Below are 25,619 nucleotides of genomic sequence, written 5' to 3' on the forward strand. Positions count from 1 at the left end.
GCTCGAACTGTGCACCACCAAGTAGCAGTGGTTGTGACGATAGCTTGGTCATTACTGTGATATACAGTGATGGGTTTGGTTACAACCTGAGACCGAATCTCGGCCAAAGTTAAATCTATACGCGACCGTTGCTGAGTAGTTGAGTGTCTTGGATTGGTGTGGCGATTCAAACCGAACTCTTCCAGCATAAGCTAAGTGAATAATTTCTTGTATGGTTTGTGAATGGCCACATTGAAGTCTCCAGCAATGACCACAGGAGTGGCGTCATCACGGCTAATCCATGCAGAGTGCGTGGTCGCGAACTTTTCCATATCACACTTAGGTGTGCCTGAGATATATACAAAGTTGATATCACAATTCCGGCTTTAGTTTGTAAGGCACAGACATCCCCACATTCGGTGGCATTGTCCTCTTGCGAGTCAAGGGTGTATAGGTGCACATACATTCACTAGCTCAGATCGACCTCTCTGTCTTTCCTGTCAAATAAATTCTATCTCCTGTTCTTTGCATATAGGGTAACGCCTCCTGCCTGTGGGTCCATGTGATGTTCACAAAGAATTCCAGTATACCCGTGGACTTGAAACAATGCATCTTGATTTATTATTATTATTATTATTATTATTATTATTATTACTATTATTACTATTATTATTATTAGCGCAGTGCTTGAAGCCTGCTTCACCTCCTCCGTGAGTCAGTCCGGTATTGCACTATCTACGGGACCGGCGCATGCTCATTTCTTATGTCGTTGACGCACTGACACGAAAAATACCTCGGTACCTAGCCATATACAGCTTCGCCGTAATACGAATTGCAACTCCATGTTCTGCAGAAGGTCAATTCAGGTTCCGTAATCAGAGTCCTCTTGACTTCCCTTGCTGTAGTCATAACACCGATCATTCCGGAGGCCAGACCATCAGAACAAGGGCTGTCTGATGTGTTGTGTGCTTAGGTAGTGTAACACGTGGTGCACAATGGTTTCTTGTGCCTGGCACATGCAGTTGGGCAGGACGGCACCGTCTATGACGAAGACCTTACTCTTTAAGGTGGCAGCAGGGTTGAGGGCAATGCCAGCCCAAACCTCCTCTGACCTCCACCCCTGTGAGATTGCGAAGCAGGGAACGTGCACACCGGGCACATTTGTCGCGTAGGAGTGAATTCTTTGGGACTAGGAAAGGAGTAAATAAATGTGGCACAAGCCTTTGTTAAAGATATTTCCCTGGTTAGGAAAGAGTCGTCGGTGTCCAGAGAATATCATGCATCCCTGCCGCGGATTGGCATAAAAAAAGAAAGAAAAAAAGAAAAGAAAAACATTTGTGGATTATTCCAAGTTACACCAAGGAAATATTTTCAGACTGCTTTAATGAACACTGCTGAAAGACATAATCACATGTTACATGGAGAGGAAAAATAGTAAAGATGAATAATACTATTTGAGAAGTAAAAAAAAAAAGATTCTTGGACATTTAGCTGCAAATGCGAGAGAAAAACGTTAGAATTATGTCGCACCATTACTTCGCACTTATCTGAGGTACCGGGTTTATAATTTAGATCTTTGAATCGAAACCACGTTCACCACATTGCAAATTGTTGCTCAGAGAAACAGAGAGGCAAATGAGAGAAAGGCAGGGATGTTAGGAGCTCACTGGACGCACGTCCTGGCTTTTCGGAGAACGAAGAGCAACTGGCAGGCCCTAGTAAGTTGCACTATATATATATATATATATATATATATATATATATATATATATATATATATATATATATATATATATATATATATATATATATATATATATATATATAAACAGTCCAGTATAATACTTTGTAACATTTATTTATTTATTCAAAAGAACCTGACAGGCCCTATGGCAGCGCATTGAGGCATGATTCGGCTTGACGATGCGCAGTCTTATTGAGGCGTGGGCTTGTACTTTAGAGCGCCGCTCTTACGCGCTCGTTCCGGCGCTGAGTACAGGCCTCGGCATCGGTGTGACCGGCAGAACGAATGAGCGGAGCGCAGCGGTGGATGCAAGACGGCGGCAGCGAAGAGAGCGTGAGGAGGAAAGCGGAGGAGGAGAGTATGGCGAAAGAGTGAGGAGGAAAGTGGGGTGCCGCACGAGACATGCATCACGGCGGTGACCAATTACGAGATGGCGCCATAGTAGCGAGCACCACCACCCGGTCACCGATAACGTCCTTAATAAGGTATGCGGCGAGCGCGTCCACTGATACCATATATGGAAAGGAAGCGCTGGAGTGCGCTTCGCACCCACTGCGCATGCGCTGCTTCACCTGCGCCTCCGCCGCTTTCCCGCTTTCTTCAGCCACGTGTTCACACTTTCTGAGCAATGAGCGACACAACCAGCGACATTCAAAACACCTGAAGAGCTGCGCTCAAATTTTTGCACTAGGGGGTATCGTAATCGTCGGCGAATTTTTTGTTGCGAAAGACGGCGAGCAGATCGGTCGTGACCGCTGCAGACAAGCACGATTCCCATTGTACGTGCTCCTCAAGCGCACAACCGATAGCGTGCAGGACACGGGCTAAGAGCCTCATGTTGCTCGCAGAACCAAGTTGGGCCATAGGCAATGCGGACAACAGGGTAAGCGTGCGGAGCAGGTGGAAGCAAAGTAGCGAGAGATGTATAGTACTTCTAAGATTCAAGACCTCCAGCCGAATCAAACAGCGTACGTACACGTATATTTTCTATTTCTTATAGTTTGCAAAGAACACTTTGCGTGGCGACGCCGGAAGCGCGTCGCTGGACTCGCTTCGCGCCTTCGGCTCACGTGCCGCCGCCGAGTAACGTGAGCTGCTGCGGCTGCGCAGTCTTCTCAAGGGCGCCCGCGTCTTTTCATCATCGTCATCGTCGTCGTCGGCTGCATAGCGCTGCGACTTGCCGGAGCGGGCCGCATGCACCGGGAACGAGCGGAACGAGGACGCCTCGTCACTGCACGTGGCCAGCGGGGCCCGACGCCGATGCGGCTGCAAGCGCTGCGACGAACGACCACTGGCCGCCGCAATCCTGCGCATTCGGCGAGAATTCGCTTTGGGAATGCTGGTCTGACCTGCCGTGTCCAAGCGCAGCCTAAAACACTTTTTGTCTTAGCGGTAATGTTAAAGGTACGTGGATAATTATCAGCACTACGTGCACCCCAGGCACGTACCCAGGATTTTTTTTCGGGGGGGGCCCACCACCTTTATCATCATGATCATCATCATCATCATCATCATCATCATGTTTTATGTCCACTGCAGGACGAAGGCCTCTCCCTGCGATCTCCATTTACCCCTGTCCTGCGCCAACCGATTCCAACTAGCGCCCGCGAATTTCCCAATTTCATCGCTCCACTTAGTGTCTTGTCGTCCTCGATTGCGTTTTCCTTCTCTTGATACCCATTCTGTAACCCTAATGGTCCAACGGTTATCTAACCAGCGCATTAGATGACCTGCCCAGCTACATTTTGTCCTCTTGATGTCAATTAGAATATCGTCTATACCCGTTCGCTCTCTGATCCAAACCGCTCTCTTTCTCTCTCTTAACGTTATGCCTAGCAATCTTCGTTCGATCGCTCTTTGCGCGGTTCTTAACTCGTTCTCAAGTCTCTGCCCCATATGTCAGCACTGGCAAAATGCACTGATTGCACACCTTACTTTTCAATAATAATAGTAAGCTTCCAGTCAGGAGCTGGCAATGTCTGCCGTATGCGATCCAACCTATTTTTATTCTTCTGTGAATTTCCTTCTCATGATCAGGGTTCCTTGTGATTAATTGACCTAGGTAAACGTACTCCTTCACAGTCTCTAGTGGCCGACTGGCGATCCTGATCTCTTGTTCCTTTGCCCGGCTATTTATCATTATCGTCATCTCCTGCATATTAATATTCAACCCCACTCTTACACTCTCTCTGTTAAGGTGTCCAATTATTTGTTGTAACTCGTCTGCATTGTTGTTTAATAGAACAATGTCATCGGCAAACCGAAGGTTGCTGAGATATTTGTCGTCGATCTTTACTCCTAAGCCTTCCCAGTTTAACAGCTTGACTTCTTCTAAGCACGCAGTGAATAGCTTTGGAGAAATTGTGTCTCCCTGTCTGACCCATTTCCCTATAGGTATCTCCCTGCTCTTCTTGTGTAGAATTAAGGTAGCTGTAGAACCTCTGCATATATTCTTACGCGAAGGACGAGCCAGTAAGACGAGAAACTATTTACAGATTATATTTACAACAATGGTTGCAGCGCTGACCGGTTAGATTCACAGCGCGAGCGCAGTTCGTTCTTCCTCCTCTTTTCTGGAGTGATGGCGCCCATGCACCTCGTTCAAACAAACAAATACCACACGCATGTAGCAATATTTTTCAAGCTTTTTACGTAAGTGTTCTGTAGTCCTTGATTACGTAGTGCCTCTAGACTGCTGGTATCTCTACTGAATCAAATGCATTTTCGTAATCTATATAAGCCACATAGAGAGGCTTATTGTACTCTGCAGATTTCGCGATAACCTGATTGATGACATGGATGTGATCCATTGTAAGGTATCTCTTCCTGAAGCCAGCCTGTTCCCTTGTTGACAAAATCCAGTGTTGCCCTTATTCTATTGGAAATTATTTTGGTAAATATCTTATATAATACTGGGAGCAAGCTAATGGTCCTATAATTTTTCAATTCTTTAACGTCTCCTTTTTTGTGGATAAGTATAATGTCTGCATTCTTCCAGTTTTCTGGGACCCTTGCAGTCAATATACACTTCGTATAAAGAGCCGCCAGTTTTCTAAGCATTATGCCTCCTCCATTTTTGATTAAATGGACTGTAATTCCACCTTCTCCTCCCACTCTTCATCATTTCATGTCTTGCAGCGCCCTTCTGGCCTCATCGCTAGTTATAGGAGAGTTTCTGTATCCTGTTCATTACTGTTTCTAAGTGAGGCATCGTGACTCCTCTGGGTACTGTATACAGGTCAGCTTAGAATTTTTCCGCTGCTTTTACTGTATCTTCGAGATTGCTTATGATATTATCCCTCTTATCTTTTAGTGCATACATCATGGTTTGTCCTATGCCAGGTTTCTTTTTTACTGATTTCAGGCTGCGTTCATTTTTTTTACGGCTTCTTCAGTCTTTCACATGTTAGAGTTTCGAATATCAGTTATTTTCGCCTTGTGGATCAGTTTTGACAGTTCCGCGAATTGCGTAACGCTGTGCGGCCGCCAGTCCCATACAACCTCGTAGAGCACAGGACTCTGCGATTCTAGACGTACTGCGCTCACCGAGAAAGGTTCGAAAAACACCCACATAAGCACAGCAGAGAAGTGGCTACGTGAGGTGGTTCGACCGATGACTGTAGAAGCGTCATTCAAAGCAAGTAATTATTCTCCACTTCCGGCGGCGTTTTCTCTACTTCCTTTTTAAATAAAAAGATGTTGATCCATAAATATTCTCATAAACAACGGTTAACATTTTTAATATTCGCTTTTGCTTGCAGTTTGGTTGTTGCGTTGGCTCTCTTCCTTAGTAGATCGCTTAATTTCTCAACTCTTTGCGATTTTTGTTTCCGGTTTCCAATTTTGCACGAAAAGTGCTATATAATTAAGGAAAAACAGACGAGGTAACTGGGGACAGTCATCTTGCTTATGGGTTTAAGGGTTATTGCAGGGTTTCATCATGGACGCTCTTTCACATCATTTTATTTCCCACCTTCTCTAACCCATATCACGTGTATATGGTTCCGGGCATCTGCCAGCATCGCGGCGAGCCGTAACTCAAGGAAATAATGAAGCAAAGGGAAAAGTTAAACGCAATTGGTGTTTTCTCCGGCCGCAACTCGTTCCATGAGAGTACAGACCAGCTGAGTAACAGCCGCATCCCTCTCCTGGTCCCAGGATCAGCCTAAACAAAGAAGGTTGAACTAACAAAAGCAACAGCTATGCGTGTGACGGTTGAATAGATGGTGACAACTGACCGCATCTCGAGTTAATCGCGTGGGTGCGGAATCTACGAGAAAACTGTCCTTCAAATTACAAGAAATGCCGATAACTACCGCCATCTAAAAGGAGCGAAAAAGGCAGCATAAGGCTGACCGATGAACAGGTGCGAAGTCTCAACATTAATCTAGCGGCGCTTTAGGAATGTGTGAGGAGTGGTGGCATGGGTGGGGAGGGGGGGGGGGGTATGCCACTTGATTTCGGGGGGGGCCCGGGCCCCCCCGGGCCCCCCCCTGGGTACGTGCCTGGTGCACCCCCTTCAACCATGAGCACGAGCGTAGTTGTGGTTTGTCCGGCTCAGCCTGGTGACCGGTGAGAACTCGTTAACTGACGTAGCATATGAGTAGAATTACTCGGTAACGATGTAGTGCGATTGGCGTGCGAGACACCTTTCGCTGATGCTACAGTTATGGAGTGGTGGCGTTTTACTGACTTTCGAGACAAAAGAAAAAAGAACGGCTCTGCGCACACACACGCACATGCGCATACATACATACATACATACATACATACATACATACATACATACATACATACATACATACATACATACATACATACATACATACATACATACATACATACATACATACATACATACATACATACATACATACATACATACATACATACATACATACATACATACATACATACATACATACATACATACATACATACATACATACATACATACATACATACATACATTGCTGGTTGAGAAGAACATAAGACTAAGTCGGACATATTTTCCCCCGGAGATACCCCGTTCAACATGCACTTGTGGTGCTAGAATGTGCTGGTCCCATGCGAGACGACGAAGGAATGACGACAACGCTGTGCGATAGCGCGAAGACGGTGGCATGGCGACAGTAGATGACACTGGTGTGACGACGAGAGGATGATGACGATGGAACGATCACGAAGGCATGGCAGCGGCTTGGAGTACGATGCCATGACGATGTCATGACGATGGCATGGCGACGATGTACTGATGACAACAAAGCGATGAAAACACTAGAATCACTAGTACGGAATGACAACAATGGAACCATTCGATATAACAATAGAATGATGACGCCAGCACGGTGAAAATGATGTAACGACAATAGTGCGAAGACGCTGGATTGACAGCGGCATGACGGCAACGGAAAGACGAAGCTGGAATGACGACGCTGGTGTGACGATGATGGAAACACTACGATGGAATTATGTCCACAGTATGAGCGCGAATGCATGGCCACAACTGTGTGTCGACGACGCAGTGACGGCGATGGCATGATGATCGAATGACAGCGATGGCATGATTAGAATGACATGACAACGATGGTTTCATAACGACTGTATCACTACGGACTTAGTATGACTGCATGGTAACGAAGGCGTGCCGACGATGCCATGACTAACGACGCTATGATTACAGCGGTACAATGACGCCGACGCGTCAACGGCGGCGTGATGACAAAATGACAATGCAATGACGACGACACAGGGAAAATGGCGTAACTATGACCTCGGCACTACAAGAAAAAAATACGCGCAGAATCTCCTGTGGGAGTAATCTTAATGATGCAGAAGCATTTGCTACTAATGACCTGCTGTTTGTCGTTGCATGCTGCTGTGTTTGGTACAATTGAGAGAAACATCGCGAAACAAATTGTGAAACGAAGAAGCGCGGTTGCAACACCGAAATGTCAACAGAGACCAGCATAAGACGATGAAAAGAAGCGGAGTAGTAGCAATGTTCATTCGCCTTAAATGATGGAGCGTTTGGATGATGCCACAGCTTCGTGGAAGGTGAGCCCTCTCAGGTGCATACTGTACGTGACGTAATTGAACTGTTCCCCGTTCGGGAGACCTCGTACGTAGGCGTGGTCGATGACGGCACCTCTTCTCGATGGGAACCATTATTGACCGTGGTCAACCGTACCCCGAGGGCGGCTGCGTATGCCGCGGCCACAGGACCCTATCTTAAAAGCGATCTGAGACGAGGGCAGAGTGCGCCGAGTACTGATAGCTTCGTGTGCACTGTGCTCTCGCCGCTTGAAAGCGATCGACATATGGGACGGACGGGTGGTTTTCTCGTTGGGTAGGCGTAGAAATGCTTACATATTCAAAACGAATGATCACAATGGAATGACGCCAAATCGAATCTGACAGATACCTGCGCAGAGACTCCTGCAGCGAAGTGGGCAGCGGCGGCACCTCGCTGCCGTAGCGTGCCGATAGGGCCGATGGTGGCGCCGGACTGGCCATCGCCGAGCGGGGTGGCATTGGCTCGGCGACGCTGGACGAGTCCGGGTACGAGCTGGAGGCGCCCTTGCCCGCCATGAGGCGCCTGACCAGCTTGTTCTGGTAGATGGGCGACGCCAGAGAGGTAAACGCCTGCTGGGCCCACATCACTCGGTTGTGATCCGCGGCACCTCCTCCGCCAGCGCCATCCAGTGAGCCCTGGGCGTTCCTGGATTAACGAAAGGGCACGAATTTATGCCATTACATAGAGAAACAATGCGCGCGACAAAGAAAAAAAAATGGGATGGAGGGCAGGCGGGCCGCTTGACGACTGTCCGATGTGAACTTCAATCGGCCAGGTGGGATTAGTGCACTTAGTGTTGTTCTGCGAAGCTCTCGAGGATGCGAGCAAGATATATCCCTTATCTGCTGAATACAGGGGTTCTTGGAATAAATATGAATAAGGGCACCATATTAGGCCCTGAAGAGGCTATGTTTCTTTGCATGAACAGGGAGTCTCTCGCTGAACCAGAATGTTGTAACAGCTTTAACAGCTGAAAAAGAATACCCGGTTCTGTGAATCTAACGGCAAGCTCACCCCCTTAATCCCTTCGGGACGCGGACCCAGTCCTTCATTGGCGGGACGTTGAGGCGGCTGAGCACGTCGCTGTGCGGATAGCGCCTGGGCACTGCGCCGCCGTCTTCGCCGCTGTAACCGCGATAGCGTGACTCAGGTGCATGCTGTGTCGACTGCTGATGTTGCACTGGCGGCTGTTGGCGGCAGCTAGGCGCTCCGGGTTCGGCAGCCGGCGCGCCTTCCGCGTCGTTGTCATCGCTGCTGCCCGAACCCGAGCTGGACTTCTTGCTGTTGGCAGCACAGGCAGAAACAATAGCTTCAGGTAAAGTTTTATGAACCCTCGCGCTCATGAAAGCAAGCAAAAGGAAATTTCTAATGCAAGCTATAGATGATCATTTGAGTGCGCGAAATAGCTTTTGTTGACAGTGGAAGTTAAGCGCCCACTAAATGGTTGAGAACTCTATTATTAGCTGCGAATGCGAAAAAAAATTAATCAGCTGTTTGTCACGTCTGAGAACATTTCCATGTCTGGCCGCTATCTTAAGATAATTGTGTTATGGCAAGCGATATGATGCACATTCTAATTCAGAAGCTGCATCTCTAAATCGCCGTTGAGCTACGATAAAGGCTAGGTTTGCGGATTGCGCATACGACAAAAAATTAGGCTTTCTTAATGATGATCCGCAGAAGGCGCTGCGCAAAACAAGTGTTGTAACTTGTGTATCTGGTAATTGTGGTATAAGGACGGTAAAAAAGAAGTGATTAGCGAAATTTAATGTGAAAAATGGTTTTCGTTAGTTACATTTGTCTCACACCAATTTAATGTTGCTTTAAAGCGGAAAATACATTTTCTAAGCGACAAAACGTTTCTAAACTTGCAAACGTATGAGCATGTAGGTAAAGTAGGCTCCGCTTAAAGTAGGCTCCACTGTAGTAAAGTAGTTACCGCTTTGAAATCAGCCAGGCAGCCATTCCAACTCCTGCGAGAGCAAGGACCGCTACAGGAACTAGCCAGGAGATCCACTCCTGTACCGAGGCACCTGTTAAGAGCCACAAAAGCTACATGCTTTTGACTTCCGTTCGAGTTTACTATCCGTTGATTTGTGAGATACACGGATGGAACACAATATAAAAGAAAATATCCTAGTGAAGCACTGTGATGGGACCTCGAGTTAAACATTAACTGAAAAGCACTGGAAACAGAAGCAATTACGAAATACGAAAAATGTAGGCACTTCGTTTTGCAGTCTTTCGACGTAGTGTACGCCAGCTAAGTAGAACTGAAGAAATATGAATGTGACAGAGGTTCTATCATTAGTAAAAAAAAAAGGTACGCACTATGCTTTGTTCAAATATAATAAAATGCCGACTATATTTCCGTAATCCTTTCCAACAGTGCGTTTTATTTAGCTCAGAAATATGAATACACAAGTTTATTCTTCGGTAATTATGAGGAATATCGACAGTGTGGTCATATACAAGAAGTAAAAGGATAATCCTTCAAATTTTATTACACGTCAATCAAATTACTCAGTGACATAAATACCAAACGCTCACTGGAAAAACAAAAAAAAAGAAGTTAAAACCTACAAAGCTACTTCGGCGTGACCGTATTAAGTTGCATGTTGCATTACCAGAGGAAGTTAAAAGTGCCAATTTTACCATAGGGGTGGAAATCCCGCATGTCGTCGAATGGTCGGGCCTATATGCTAGTTGGTGAGATCGCGAAAATTTGCTAGAAGTTCGTTCGATGTGGTTGGCGCGATAGAGTTAACTGCCGTATTCAAAAATCTATCGACTAGCCTTAAATGACACCTCTTGTGAACGCGCTGAAGGAAATGGGATGACCGTCATAGGCGCATTTGCGCCAGGCGTCATTTAGATCCAAATGAAGCACGGGCTTCAAGTTATGCATTGGTGAATACGGAGGTATAGAGTCGTGAGAGCGAAGATAACGCTTTCGAAAACAGCCAGCCAAAGCGCGCACGGAGGGATTAGCCAAGTGTCATGAAGGTGTTGCTCACCGCCGATGCATTCAGCGTGGTCTTTGAGGATGTGGGGAGGTGGGCAGGAACACAACCGGTTGACGCACTCCAGGTACGGGTTGGTGGCCGCACACTCCTCGCTGCTTCGGCATTCGTCAAACAAGTCCTTGGCTGTACGCAACGACACGAACAACTGTTAGTGATAAGTCTTCGTTGGACACCTCAGAAAAGTTACGTTTTAGTGTGCCACTCTTGAAACACTAACCGATGGTAAAAGTACGCTATGTTTGAAAGTTACTGTTAAAGAGTGCTAAATGTCCACAATTACAAAGACAGCAGTGAAAAACGTTGCTCAGAGCGACAGAAGACTGAGCAAGTTAGTAGACAATCATGGTATGAAAAGGCCGGCGGACAAAAGAGGCGCACAAAACAATAATTTCTTGTGCATGTTCATGTCAGTGGAGTGCCAACACGTAAATCATAGACACACTAGTCAATCAAATCATAGATAATCATAGACAATCATAGACACACCTCAATCAACGACTAATAAAGAACAAACGATCGTAGGCCGGTGAAACAACGTCTAACCTTTCGGTGCGCTGGGGCAATCACAAACTTACTCCTAAAATTCACTGTAAATAAACTTTGTTCAGAAGTAGAAATGATAGAAAAGTGCGTCTTGTGGTGATGGCATATCTATTAGTAATAGAGGTGTGTATGGAAGCTAGCCCTCGGATATCTTGTATAAAGATGAATTGTCCGGCCTGAACGGATATCTTTGGAGAGTGTATACAGGTTTTGCCATGATTAACGCGTTGACGCTGCTTTGCCATGAACATGCCAATATAGTTTTCTTGTCTTCTTTCCTTTGTGCCACTGTGCGACCTTTCAGTTGATAGCCGCCGTTCGTCTTGTCCTTTGCGCTACATTGGTGTTTTTATTTTCTAGCCTGTTTCTTTCATACTGTATGTAACTGAATTCGTCTGCTGATGCTTTATGAAATACCATTTGCACTGTTTAGACATCTTGGAGAGAAAGTAATGTAAACAGCCACGGTAGCTCAGCTGTTATGTCGCTGCACTGTTGAGACTGAGATTAGGGGTTTCATCCCAGCGGTGCCAGCCGCAATCAAGGGGGGGGGGGGGGGGGGTGATGCGTAAAACACTCGAGTATCTTGCATTTGGTGCACGTTAAAGAGCTCTAGGCAGCTAAAGACATTCCGTGGTCTCCCACTACGACGAGACTTAACATCAGATCATGGTGTTAGTACGTGATGCTCCCGTATATAATGTAGAAAGCAATGTTTGGCGGAAAATGAAGTAAAACAATGAAGGTTACGTTTCCAATATTCAATGAAAATGTGTTGGTTTGTCTACTTAAAACATTACGCCGCTCGACACATGAATCAACCTAAACAAACAAGGAATCAACCTAAACACGCTGTAATGCATCCCACATGCGCTGTGTAGGCATTTTGTACCACGTGATGGGTCACCTCGATCACGCTGGAATTGCACCAACCATTTTAATAAAGTGACGCGAAGTACCTTTCCTTCGTACCGATGCTGTTTTCTTCAGAACTTATGCTTGCAAGCGCAGGAGTGCTCAAAAGATATGTAGCTATATGATAACATGGTCGTAAATAAATAACGATGAAAATAATTCACCGTCCAAGTTTATACGAGCGAGTATGACCAATAGAAAACTTGTGTCACATAGGACAATATACTATAGAAGCGGGAACAGGATATACTGTAGAGCCTGTATTTAAAAAAAAAGAAAAACTTATGCGAAGTCAGTTTCCCACGGCCATCGATTGAGCACCCGGTGACACTCACTATAACGAACATCGCGACATGAATATCGCTGGCGCGCAGTTACGGATGGAACTTACATAATAGCACTTTTGTGAACTCGGGCTAATAGTCACATTATGGAGCTTTTCCTTCGCATTCAAGCAAGTTTCAACGACAGCAAAATCCTGCGGTTGAACACACGATCATGGTAACGTAGCGCAACGCACAAGTAATTTTATTGAAACCTATTATTTTTCGCTGAAGAAATAACTGTGTTGTCAGTTATCCACAAACGACCGCTAAGATTGATTGTTTTCTTTAGTTTCGGCCATCACACAAAACCTGGTGACAAGGCTAACGTCCAATTTTAATGCAGATGCTAAAGCAAGTCTATAGTAGGCATTAAGGCGCCGTTGAGGAAGATGCCACCGTAAACGAATATTGTGCGTGCCGACACGAAGGCAACAACAACAACGAAGAGCTGAGTTGTAGCCTGACGCCGTAGTGGAGGCGCTCTGGGTTAATGTTGACCGGCTGAAGTTCTTTTGACGTGCACCCAAATCTAAGTGCACATGCGTTTCGCCCCCGTAAACATGCCGCCACCAGGGCCAGGAATTGAACCCGTGACCTCGTGCTCCGCAACAGAACCCTGCAGTCACCGAGCCTCCACGTACCGGTGACGCAACGCACGACGCCGTTAAAGGTGGCTTCGACGGGACGGTAGAAGGGGCACTGGCAGCGGCCGTGCAGCTCTCCGGCGTGCTTTATGCAGATCTGGCTGGGCGAGCGCCTGCAGTCCCGGTCGTCATCGCATTTCTCGTGCCGCTCGGGCCGGACCTGCGGACGGGGCCCTGCCGCCGAAGAATGAAGGTGCGAACGCTCGACACCACATGTGGGCAGCCCATAATGTCGCATATTTTGCTCGTATAGTATACGATGGGGGGACCCTAAAAATAACTGGTATCCTACTCCTGCGCATTCTGTGCTATAGTAGTATGAGGCATCACCACTAGGGTGCTGTGGGAGTACCTCTCGTGAGTCAGCATGCCAAGTGGCGCCAAGCGACAACGACACGTGTGGTTTCGCTGGCAGTTCTGTGTGTGTACGTCTGTAGTGCACTGGGGACACAAAGAAATTGCAGATTCTCACGAAGAACGTGCAAGCAACCTACAAATAACTTTACCTCAGTAAAACTCAAGTGTGCGAATGGTATTCTTGGTTTAAAACTATCTAGACCGTAATATGCAGACCGACACCATCTTTCTTGATTTCGCTAAAGCTTTTGACAAGGTTCCCCACCGCCGGCTATTACTAAAACTCTCAAAGCTGAACCTTCCCCCTAATATTCTCAAATGGATTGAAGAATTCCTAACTAACCGTTCTCAGTCTGTCTATCTTAACGGCCATCTCTCTACATCTCTCCCGGTTACTTCAGGCGTCCCACAAGGTTCTGTCCTCGGTCCCCTCCTATTCCTAATATATATTAACGACTTGCCCCTGCATGTTTCCTGTAGTATTCGAATTTTCGCAGATGATTGTGTTATTTACCGCACCATTAATAACTGTCACGATCAATACACTCTTCAGACAGAGCTTAACAGCGTACTAAATTGGTGTAATAACTGGCTAATGTCCCTCAATCCTAGTAAATGTAAACTCATGTCCTTCACTCGTCGTCCCAATCCATATCTCTTTCAATATTTAATTTCTAACACACAGATTGAGCAAGTACAATCATATAAATATCTAGGAGTCACCCTCTCTTCTAATCTATCATGGCAGGTTCACGTCGGTAACATCATTTCAGCATCAAACAAAACACTCGGTTTTCTAAAACGCCACCTTCGTCTTGCCCCACCACATGTTAAATTGCTCGCGTATAAATCGCTTATAAGACCCAAATTAGAATATGCATCCCCCATCTGGAGCCCACATCAAGCATATCTAATCACCGCATTGGAAGCTGTGCAGAATCGTGCTGCCCGATTCATTCATTCCTCATACTCATATGACGTCAGTGTTTCATCCTTGAAAGCTACATCCGGACTGCCACCCCTCTCTTTTCGTCGTCGCATTGCTAGCCTCACCCTTTATCACAAATTCTTTTATTCTCCTCTCAATCAAGAACCGTATATCGCCGCCGCATCACGCATATCTCACCGCACCAGTCATCCCCTTCAAGTTGCCCGCCCACTATCACGTACTACTACGTTTTCAGCTTCATTATTTCTTCGAGCAGCCACGGACTGGAACGGCCTACCCCATGACATCGTCGCCATCGCTTCAACACCTGCTTTTCAAGAACGCGTAACAGATCACCTTCAATGTTAAATCACCATCGCTGTTTGTTTTTCCCACTACAAATGTAATCCCACCCCTTATGTAACACCCCCTGAAATGGGGGCCTTTAAGGAATAAAACTGAAAACTGAACTGAACTGAACTGGAACTGTACATGGAAGATCAGCCCCGTTACGCTCGTTCTTCAAGTGCCTGAGCCGAGGACAACGTCAGAAAAATCTATCTTATCAGAGAAGATCGACGCAGAACAATGGAGAAACTCAAAGAGTTATGCGAGTTATCCTAGAGCTAAATTCAGCGCATTTCGCACGACTCTTTGGAAATGCGATGAGTGGCTGCCTAATTCGCGTCCAGACTTCTCACCGAAGATCAAAGGGATCGTCACGTAGAAGCCTGTCATGTAGTCAAGGACGCAGTCATGGATGTTCTAGAATTTTCAAATAAAATCATCACAGGCGGTGCGTCATGTCAAGTCAAGTCAAGTCAAGTTTATTTACAACATGTACAAGGTACAGTGTTGCAGGCCACTCTGGCAAGAAAGCTGTAAACATACAGCTTGTCGAGGCCAGGGGGCCACCACCAGGCAACATCAGCATCGCACACATCCGCAGTGCAAACAATAAGCTTTCGTAAGTAGCTGCAGTAGTACAACACGTGGTACATATCCACTTCACTGGGCATGCGTAGATCTTTATACATACATAATCATTAACAGCGCATTGAAATTCGGGTGGTTAATGTTAGCGCCACGGAAATATATACTGTTACACTTTAAAAATGAACATTTATTAAAAGCAATAATTAAAAGAAAGTTAAACAACAGTAAAGAATCTGCACGTGCAACTCAAAAGAAATGAAACGAATATACATGTGATGCGTACATTGTGATTAGGTATGAAAACCAACTAATTTGCAAATTTTAGACAGTCAGGTGAAATTTATCAAAGACAAAGATATCGCGAAATAGCCTGCGTGATAGAACCGTATCTCCATTTACACATTTCTGCAGTTGATTTAATTGTCGCTGTGGGTACTACACCCCGAAAGTACTAAGCGACAGATAAGTAAGTAAAAGTCACCTGCCTCACCTAGCCCGTCCGGTTAAATGGGATTTGAGGGGAATGCTGGTCTGCTTTTTTTTTTTTTACATCGAAGGGATCGCACGTTCAGAATTCATCCCTTAATACCAGACCTTCAACCAACAATTCTATTTCAATCAATCAATCAATCAATTAATCATTTTATTTCAGTATCAAAGACACTTGGTGGGTACAGACAAAAAGCCATTCATCAGGCTTGACGAGGTCTGCACCCCCGAATACTGGCAGACAAGGCGCATAACAAATACAGCATGCCTAAATAAATAAACCGAACAGTGTACAGAAGTCAGGTGTGTGTGCGTTTACGGTCCTAAATCACCTGCTGTTGTCAGAAATACTAGTAAAAGAAACATAACAACAAATCATTGTGTAGAAACAAATAATAAAATAAGAAAGAAATACGCTTGAACACACGACAGGGTAACATGAGTACATGAATACTGCATGAGATTACACACTCTATTGCGAAAGCAAAAAGCACCGATAATTAGAACGTCACAGTAAAGGAAGAAGACAATTAGGTGATCAACAGCTAGATGTTCAACTAGATGTTCAAACAGCTGCGCAGAAGTGCGGCGCGAAAACATCCGGCCTTGTGCAATTCCAGCGAGTGGTTCCGGCATCACGACAATGCTCCCGCGCACACGGCTCTGATTGTTCGCCGATTTTTGGCCTCAACGCAGACTGCCTTGACTCCCGCCCCCTATTTGCCCGATTTGGATCCCGCGGGCTGTTCCTGTTATGTCGGATGAAAAGGAACTCGAAAGGCCAGCGTTTTTTGGAAGTCGACGAAGTGAAACGTAATGTCAGGACGGCGCTAGGAGGTATCAAAAAAGCTAAATTTGCAAGGTGCTTCCAACAATGGGATTAACGTTTGGAGAAGTGCATTAGTATTAATGGAAAGTAAATTGAGAGTGATTAAAGTTGTACTTAAAAAACGATAATGATCATGTGCTTTATCAGTAAATTCCGGTAATTTTTGGGTCCCCGTATTGTTAGGCACAGAATGGAGCATGCGATTTGCTCGATTGCATAGTTGTCAGACACCGCGTCGCAAGGGTGCACATGCAGTGGTCACTCACAGGGTACAACATGCGCTGTTGACTTGGTTTCAAAGGAACTGGTAAGGATTTTAAGTGGCATGGATGAACAAAATTCTGGCTTAGTATTGATCGAGCTTGGAGCAGGCGCTGCATTCACCAAGGTTCTGCGATCAAAGTTTCTCGGGCAGAGAAGTTATATATTTTCTTTCGGATGTGGTCTTTCATATTGTTTCGTGTCCAACGTCATAATTGGCTGGAATAGGATCTTGTGAACTTATTTAGTGCAAAAATGCTTTCGGCAGACGCTTGTCCTCACTCGCAACGATTGCTTGCCGTTAGCCGGTGGGGTCCTTTAACATTATGTTCACTAGTATCGTTCATTAATGGGCAGATGCAAACGAGCTAGCGTCGATGATACCGCAAAAACAAATTTCCCAAATGAAAACGTACAGACACTGTGCAATAAATTTAATGAAACTTTTATTACTGCAGCAGAGAAGCTGAAAAAAAAACAGAGAGTGACCAACATTTAGAATACGAGCCGAAACGCACATGTGCGCACTCAGCTTATCTTCCAGCGATGAGTGAAGTTGATCTTTGGATGATAATTCAAGGCATGGCAAAGTTCAAACCACCGGGGTTTGATAAAATCCGCCCTCGAAATTTGTACTTCAACTTTCACAGACTCAAACAAGTACTGTTAAAGATTTTAAACGGAATTTTCGAAACAGGCATAATACCCAAAGAACAAATAACTTCAGTCGTAAGACCTGTCTACAAAAACGGAAGGAGAAGTGATTGAGCAAATTACAGACCAATAGCGATATTGTCCAGAAGAGCGCATATAATGGAAACATGTGTGGTCTCTGTAATGCAGTCATTCTGCGAAAAGTATTCTCTGAATAACATGGTGCAATTTGGTACCACAAAGAATAAAAACACAATTAATCTGCTTGAAGAATTCTCTGACTATATTAGTACATCAATATAATATAATAATGTAGTCTTAGCCCTATTTTTAGACCTGTCATATGCTTTTGACACAGTGGTACATTTATTTATTTATTTTATTTGTACATACTGCAGCCCCATAGGAGGGCTATTGCAGGAGTGGGTAAAAACAGTGTTGAACAAAAATAAAGTGAAATCAACATTGACTCTTACATCTTTACAATCATTTACAAAATCTTACAAATTGTTTTCAACAATTCATAAAAAGCAACGACACAGCAATACGCACACATCAAGTATAAACTAAACCTGATTTAAATAGTTAAAAATACTGGTTTTTATAGACGGCAATTTCAAATTCGCTTATCGGGAGTGAACGAACGGAGCCAGGCAAGGAATTCCATAATTCTGTTGTGCGGGGAAAGAAGCTGTACTTGAAGGTATTTGTACGGGCATAGAGAGGGTTAAGATTAAGCTCGTGGAAATTACGCGTGCAAGAGGGCTTGGTGAAAGATATGCAAGCTGTGTTTGAAGTGTGGTATGACTTGTTAATTATGTTGTGCAAAAATTTTAATGATTCCACATCACGACGTACTGAAAGTAATGTTAGATTCAGCGTAGGGAGGGCGGACGACGGTGAAAAATAGCGGTCATACCGATGTAAAATGAAACGGACGGCTTTTTTCTGAACTGCTTCTAGTTTGATTATGTTGTTTTGGTTATGTGGTGACCAGACTGTTGCGGCATAATCGATAATGGGGCGAACAAGAGTTTTATACATGAGAAGTTTTGTTGCTTTCGGAGCCTTTTGCATAGCACGACGTAGGTATCCAAGCTGTTTTAGGGCCTTTGAACATGTTTGGTCAATGTGTGTAGTCCATGAGAGATTGTGAGTAAATGTTACGCCAAGGTATTTGCATTGTCGAACTCTGGTTAAAGGAGACCCATTCAATGAATATGTCGCAATTACAGGTGCTGCTCTTTTCGTGAAGGACAAAAGAACTGTTTTTTTTTAAATTAATGTTCATTTTCCATTTTTCACACCAAGCACTGAAAGAGACAAAGGAATCGTTTAATCGCTGAAAACTATTCGGGGAATCAATCACGTCGTATAAGACGCAATCATCAGCATAAAGACGAATATTAGAGGAAACATGTTTTGGGAGGTCATTGACATAAATTAAAAATAATAAAGGACCCAGGACGGATCCTTGAGGAACCCCGGAGCCTACTTAAAGTATGGATGACCTTGCAGAACTAAAGTCGACGTATTGGGACCGGTTAGAAAGGAAACTAGCGATCCAATTGACCAGATGGGAATTTTTTAGTATTGCATTTAATTTTTGCAAGAGGTGAGAATGAAGTAATGAATCGAAAGCTTTAGAAAAATCAATGAAGACAGCATCAATCTGTTTACCGAGATCCAACTGATAAGCGATGTCATGGGTGAAGTCGGTTAACTGCGTGATAGTACTGAAACCACGTCTAAAGCCGTGCTGAACATTAGTTAGAATGGTGTTCGACTCCAGAAAATCCATTATGTGTTTGTAAATAATATGTTCCAGCATTATGCACGATTGGGAAGTTAAAGAAATGGGTCTGTAATTCGTTATGTCTGTCTTCCTGCCTGTTTTATACAAGGGTATTACTCTTGCAAGTTTCCACGATGAAGGAACGATTCCTGTATCTAGAGACTTACTGAATATAATTTCAAGATAGCGTGATGTCCATTGTGAATAACGAAGTAAAAAGGAATTAGGAATACCGTCGGAGCCACTAGACTTTTTTGTGTCTAAATTTAGAATCAAATTAAGAACGCCATTAACATCAACGGAAATGTCGGAAATAGAAAAATATGAATCATTATCAAAAGCAGGGCAGACATGAGAATCGTTTGCGTACACCGAATGGAAATAGTTATTGAATGCATTGGAGATGCGTGCAGGATCATTTATAGTTTCATCATTGATAGTCAATGAAGATGAAGATTCAGTAGTAGGCATGACAGAACGCCAGAACTTCCGAGGATTATTTCTTAGTAAACCTGGCAGCTCGATATGAAAGAAAAAATCTTTGGCCGTATTCATTTTCAAATTTAGTTCCTCTTTGGCAGAGGTGAATCTAGCAATTGCATCAGGGTCATTACTGCGTTTTGAGCGTCTCAGTCTTCTATCGCGGCGTGATAACTGCAAGATTTCTCTAGTCATCCAAGGGAGGGCACGATTTTTTTTCTTAGTTTTTAACGGAACAAAGCGTTGAATACACAGCTTTATAATGTTTTCAAATTGGCGAACTAATGTATTCACGTCACAGTCTTTACTAAGTGTGCAAAACGATTCAAAACGTTCTGATAAGACATCAAGAATAGACGTGTCGTCTGAGCGATTAAAGTCGAAAAAAGTTTGAATTTCGGCACGCGGTTTACAAACTGTGCAGTTTAGCGATATGAACACTGCCCTGTGATCTGAAATGCCGTCAGTAATTTCACACTCAGACAGCTTATCAACAAGGTCTGAACTAATGAACACCAGGTCAAGAAGTGTGTTTTGTCTTGTTGCGCCAGTGACTACTTGTGTAAGCCCAAAAGATAAAGAAAAGTTAATTAGTTCGCTACCTAAACAACTGTGATGCGATAGTGAGGGCCAGTGAATATCTGGTGTGTTAAAGTCTCCCATTAGAATAAGATATTACTCAACAAGCTAAAGAATCTAGGATTCAGAGATCACTTCTATAATTTTTTTTCTAAATTATTTTACTGATCGACTACAATGCGCTAAACTAGATGATAGCTACAGCAATTTCAAATGAATAAAGTGTGATGTGCCCCAAGGAAGCACGCTAGGGCCAATACTCTTTAATTTATATCTCTCAGATCTCGGCCTCCTACCACTGAAATCAAAACTTTTTCAGTACGCTGATGACACTGCGATAGCGCTACAAATGAATGACTATAATTCGGAATGTCAAATCTTCCAAAGAGACATATCAGTAATCGTAGGCTGGTTCGCACATAATTCAATTTTGCACATAATATTTTTGTGTGTTAGAATATTTTACTTTGAAGTTGTATAATTTTGAACGGTAATTGTATGTTTCATATCTCTATTGAAAGCTGTACCACCTGCTGCTTGGTCTTCTAACAAGCACAATGTGCTTAGATTAACCAGCAAACGAGATCTGTCAAAAAAGCGTATTTGAAATAAAGTCTGATTTGATTTGATTGGCTGGAATATGTTAATATGAGCTGCTTTAGCGGGAGGGGTGCCCGCCACTTGGTGCAATGTCACTAAGGCGCAGTGCATACCCCTTCCTTCGCTTCCTGACTAGAACGGGTGCGAGCTTTCGGCTACCGCCTGAACGTTGCGCTTACATGCATGCCAAACCGCACCTGCGTGAACGTGATACACAAATATACTTGTATGCATTCTGATACGCCACTAGTCAGTTGGTGATCGAGGTGGCTAGTTCCATTGTGACCTAATGGGGTAGCAAATATGTTTTACCCTGTGCGCTACAGACTGTATGAGTGCCTGATTGTGCGTGTACCGTATAGTACACACTTGATTTTTTTGGATCCCTAATTTCTCCGATTTCTCAGTGTGTTAGAACACGAGGAGCGTTGTATAAATAAAGTGGGCTTAATAATCCACGGTAAAGTGTTTGGCATTCATGCAGATCAACATGAGTGGAAGTGGCAAGCATTACAGGGTTACTGGTTTCTAACAGGGGCTAGTTCTTTATTTTTCAAGCGAAGCTTGTGTTGCCGCACTCGTGTCGGCGTCGGTGTTGGTGTTGTCGTACCAAAAAACCCAAGCCGCCCAAAAATAAAAATTACTTGTCGGGCGGCGGATTTGTGCCACTAACATCCGGGTTGCGAGCCCACCGCGCTAACCGATTCAGCTGCTGTCGGTTTGACACACGCTACCTTTAAAGCAGGGTTTTACATGCATGAAGAAGTATACTTAGTGGAGTGTGGGTGTAGGCCAGTTGGGGATTCATGGTTTTGGGAAGTTACCACAAGCAAAACACGAGACTTGAAGTAAGGAACAGACCGCTTCGGGTTGAAATCAGTGGCTTGCGTACCTCGAGTGACCGCTGCCTTCTTCCTCAGTATCCTGTTGTAGTAGTTTTGGCCCATGTGGTCGTCCTCCTCTCCTGCAGCCAGCTTAGAGCCCTCCAAGCCGTCGTCGAGTCGAAAGGCATTCATCCCTCTGAGAGGCTCGTCCAGAACAACCTCGTAGTGGCCACCTCGCTCATCGCTGGGAATAAGCGAAGAAACATATCAATCACGCTCTTTGTAATGTGTCCGTATCGGGCAGTTGGATCTCTATTAAATTTACGCGCTTGCTATTTTCCACGTGGTCCGCTTAGCACTGGTTCCACGTAGTGGCAGTAATTTCTTGAGCTTGATTTTATAACTTCAGTAGACCTTATAAAAATTTGATGTGTCCTGTTCGTAAGCGCCATGCTTCATTGCATCTTTTTTTCTGTGTGGCTATCAACGCGTAGAAAATTCTATAAGGAGATTTTCTTACCCTGAAAGTGGTTATATGTCCAACTGGAACTATTTGAAGAGGTGTCGTACAAAAAAAAAATCGACGTCCAAATTTGCAAGACATTTCTTACGTAAATGTTTGGGAAGTGAGATCTTTGATTATCGTTTATTGCAGCGGTCGTCCCGCCATCGTGCCAGTCGCTATCATGAGTAGCAGGCGTCCGTACGCCGGCCAATGAAAGAGAGTCTTGGCATTAAGTTCAGACATGGCAACATGTTCTGTAAGAAAACATATTGCGCCAGGACATCCATCGTGATGCATATAGGGAACATCACAGAAAAAACAACGAGATGAAGGAATCAACAATGGACGAGAGATTTGTTTTGCACTTACTGTGAGAGTTCCATTGTGGACATCGAGTTGATCCAATAACTAGCTCTGTACTCTGTGCCCTAACGTTTGTGCCATAACGGTTAAAGTTTGTTATATTTCTAGTGCAAATTGAAACAAAACTCTGCCAGATGGCTGACAGAGATACGACAAAACTATATGGCTTGCTATCATCTTTCAGGATAATAAATGCTTTAAGTCTATCTAAAGCATTCATTATATTAAATGCACAAGAACTTACGATGAAATAATCAGATAAAATTAACGCTGCTGGTTAGTACTGGTTAGTACTTGGTAGTAATGGTTTGTGAGGATAATGGGCAGTGCAACTTTGACATGACTTAGAGGTTGCACAAAGACACAGCTGGTAAGCCACGTGTGAGCAACTTATGCAGTCGATGCGTGAAGAAAGATGTGAGGAGCTGTATAGCCTAACTGACCCGTCGATGGTCTGCTAGGTTTGCACGATTCGCCGTTGAGGTCCAACCATAAAGAGAAATCTATGATTTCTTGCGCTATGTGCAAGCTTGTGCTCAAGGAGAGAAGGATTGTGCTTTGTCTTACCCGTGGAATTGTAGCAACGATGGCGTCGTATTCTGCACAGGCAAGGCGTGGAGGCGGTGCAGAAGCACCAGGCACGCACACAGCCTCCCCACAAAAAGCATGCCTGAAAGTGGAACACGATGATATTGACATTCATGCAAACCAGAAAGGCCGACGACGCTGAGAGACAACGGTTCTTTTCCGTTCCTAAGAAAACCGCCAAACTAAATCAGTTTAGCCATACAAGTACAGCTATGTCATACACGGTATGTCTATGAGAGCGAAGTGCGGGAATGGTGCAACGCTAGGCAGCGCTCGCACACTTTACTGCTCCGAATCATGTGTTCGGCCATAGGACAAAACATGCTCTGTTTAGTGAGTCCACTGGCCAGGTAAAAAAGCGTGCTACAATTCAGAGGGAAACGAATTATCGCATTGTGTGTCAAGGAAGAATTTGAACGCAGAGTAAACAGCGCCCTATGTACGCTGTGTCTCACCAACATCCCTGCGGCATGGCGAAGGCTAGGGCTCCTGTTAGCAAATGCAGTAAAGAGAGCCGACTACGGGTTCCGCAAAACTGGGAGTAGGGCTCGGGCATTGTAGGTGATGTAGTAATTCATCCGCGAAGCTTCCATTTGGCCGGCGTCGCGCGATCAGTGGTATACAACGGAGAAGCAATTCAGGGCCGGTATTTTTTAGCGATACCTTTGGTTCACTTTTCTCGTTGGTTCGTGCAATCCACGGCGTTCGTTGCACTACGCGTAATTGGTGAGGCGCAATATAAAATCAATCGATGGATGGATGAATACAACTTTATTGTACGTCCAACAAGGTTTAGCGCGACTCGGGCTCAGGTCTCACACGGCGGAACGTCAAGGCTCTACCTCACCGCCAATAAAGAGATGGAAAAAAAGACCTCCTGTCGTTGTTGGAAAGAAGCGAGAGAGGCTAGCCCTTCCTGATGGTCCTCAGCTAGTCCTCAATGACACAAGAAGCTGTTAAGTGAGTGGCGTTTATAAAGGGAGAGGCGTTCCTGCAGAAATACAGGGCAATACTAAAGCTCTTTTCTATTCGCGTAATAAACGTTCGAAAAAAGAAGCAGTGCTCTAACTCGCCTGTTCTATTTTCCGGAGCCCTGGATTGAGAAGCGCGTGAGGTTCGTGAGGCTCGTGCGGGGCGTGCGCGTTCGTTTTCTTCACTGCAAGCTTTTTCTTGTTCTTGCTACCTAGTGAGATGATGCAACCATAGAGAAAGGGATGCAACCCACTGTGGGGGATCGGCCATGAATCGTGCTAACAGTTCCTTGACCGCAAGCTGCCCAGCGTTTCATTAGGGTCCAAGGACTCCTGGCCGTCGTCTAGGTGGGAAGGAGTAAAGGCTTCCCTACATCTGTTGGACAAATAAAGTTTTACAATCCAATCCAAACAATTTCTTCAAAATTTCTCCGAAACTGTGCACTTCCAAATATGGGCAGAGATTTAGCATGCTCCTCAAGGATGTTGGTACTCGCTTTTGAGTGTAATGAAAAAACAAGCTAGACGTACAAGAATATGTTTGGTTTCAGTAGATACAACACAGAAAATACGAAATAATGTTCATGAAAGCGTCACATTTTTGCATATATGGACGCTATTCATTAATCGGAGATGCCATAATGTCGTCCAACTAACCACTAGATACATCTATCCAACTACCTCCAGCAGTCTTGCACGAGATTCGCCATCTCCCTCGGTGATTCTTGAATAATGTGGCTGGTAGTCATGAGGGAGCTAGAGAAAGACAGATAAATACTTTCATCGGGCTCATAGATATTAGCACAGTGAAATGGCTGGCATGGTACTGTGCACTGATGATTAAAGAAGCACGGGGTAAACTTTAGAGGCTAGGGAATCCCCGAATTTCCATCTTGTCCCAAGACGGCGGCGATTATATATAACTCCATAAATACATAAGAAAGAGTCAATCCGAAAAATAACCTAAAGGGCTCATTGAAGCTCCCTTAACATGGACGCTTTGAACTTGGAGAGATTCTTGGGCGCTGGGGAAACGCAGATTCTTTTTTGCGCACGACACATGCACTTCTGCTTTTTAAGAGGAAGCTTTAGCTCAGGCCCAACTCCGACGCTGCCCATTCCAATACTTGTAAGACGCAAAACATTTTTCTTAGTTAACCCCTGAATCGATTTGAACGAAATTTTTTACATTTCAGAGAGAAAGTCA

General features: G+C 44.6%; 1 protein-coding gene across 1 annotated transcript; it reads right to left on the reverse strand.

The window, feature by feature from the left end:
* Positions 1–1,944: 1,944 nt before the first annotated feature.
* LOC135911297 (uncharacterized) lies at positions 1,945–25,115 on the reverse strand. The gene is made up of 9 exons (XM_065443500.1): positions 25,094–25,115; positions 23,421–23,523; positions 22,054–22,229; positions 13,251–13,427; positions 10,817–10,948; positions 9,739–9,832; positions 8,814–9,080; positions 8,148–8,444; positions 1,945–3,029 (listed from the first exon to the last, which is right to left on the reverse strand). Exons 2-9 carry the CDS (start codon positions 23,519–23,521, stop codon positions 2,711–2,713), a joined length of 1,563 nt encoding a protein of 520 aa, XP_065299572.1. The 5' UTR covers positions 23,522–23,523; positions 25,094–25,115; the 3' UTR covers positions 1,945–2,710.
* Positions 25,116–25,619: the final 504 nt, after the last annotated feature.

The sequence above is a fragment of the Dermacentor albipictus genome, chromosome 1 (assembly GCF_038994185.2).
Source record: "Dermacentor albipictus isolate Rhodes 1998 colony chromosome 1, USDA_Dalb.pri_finalv2, whole genome shotgun sequence".
In the NCBI taxonomy this organism is placed as follows: Eukaryota; Metazoa; Arthropoda; class Arachnida; order Ixodida; family Ixodidae; genus Dermacentor; species Dermacentor albipictus.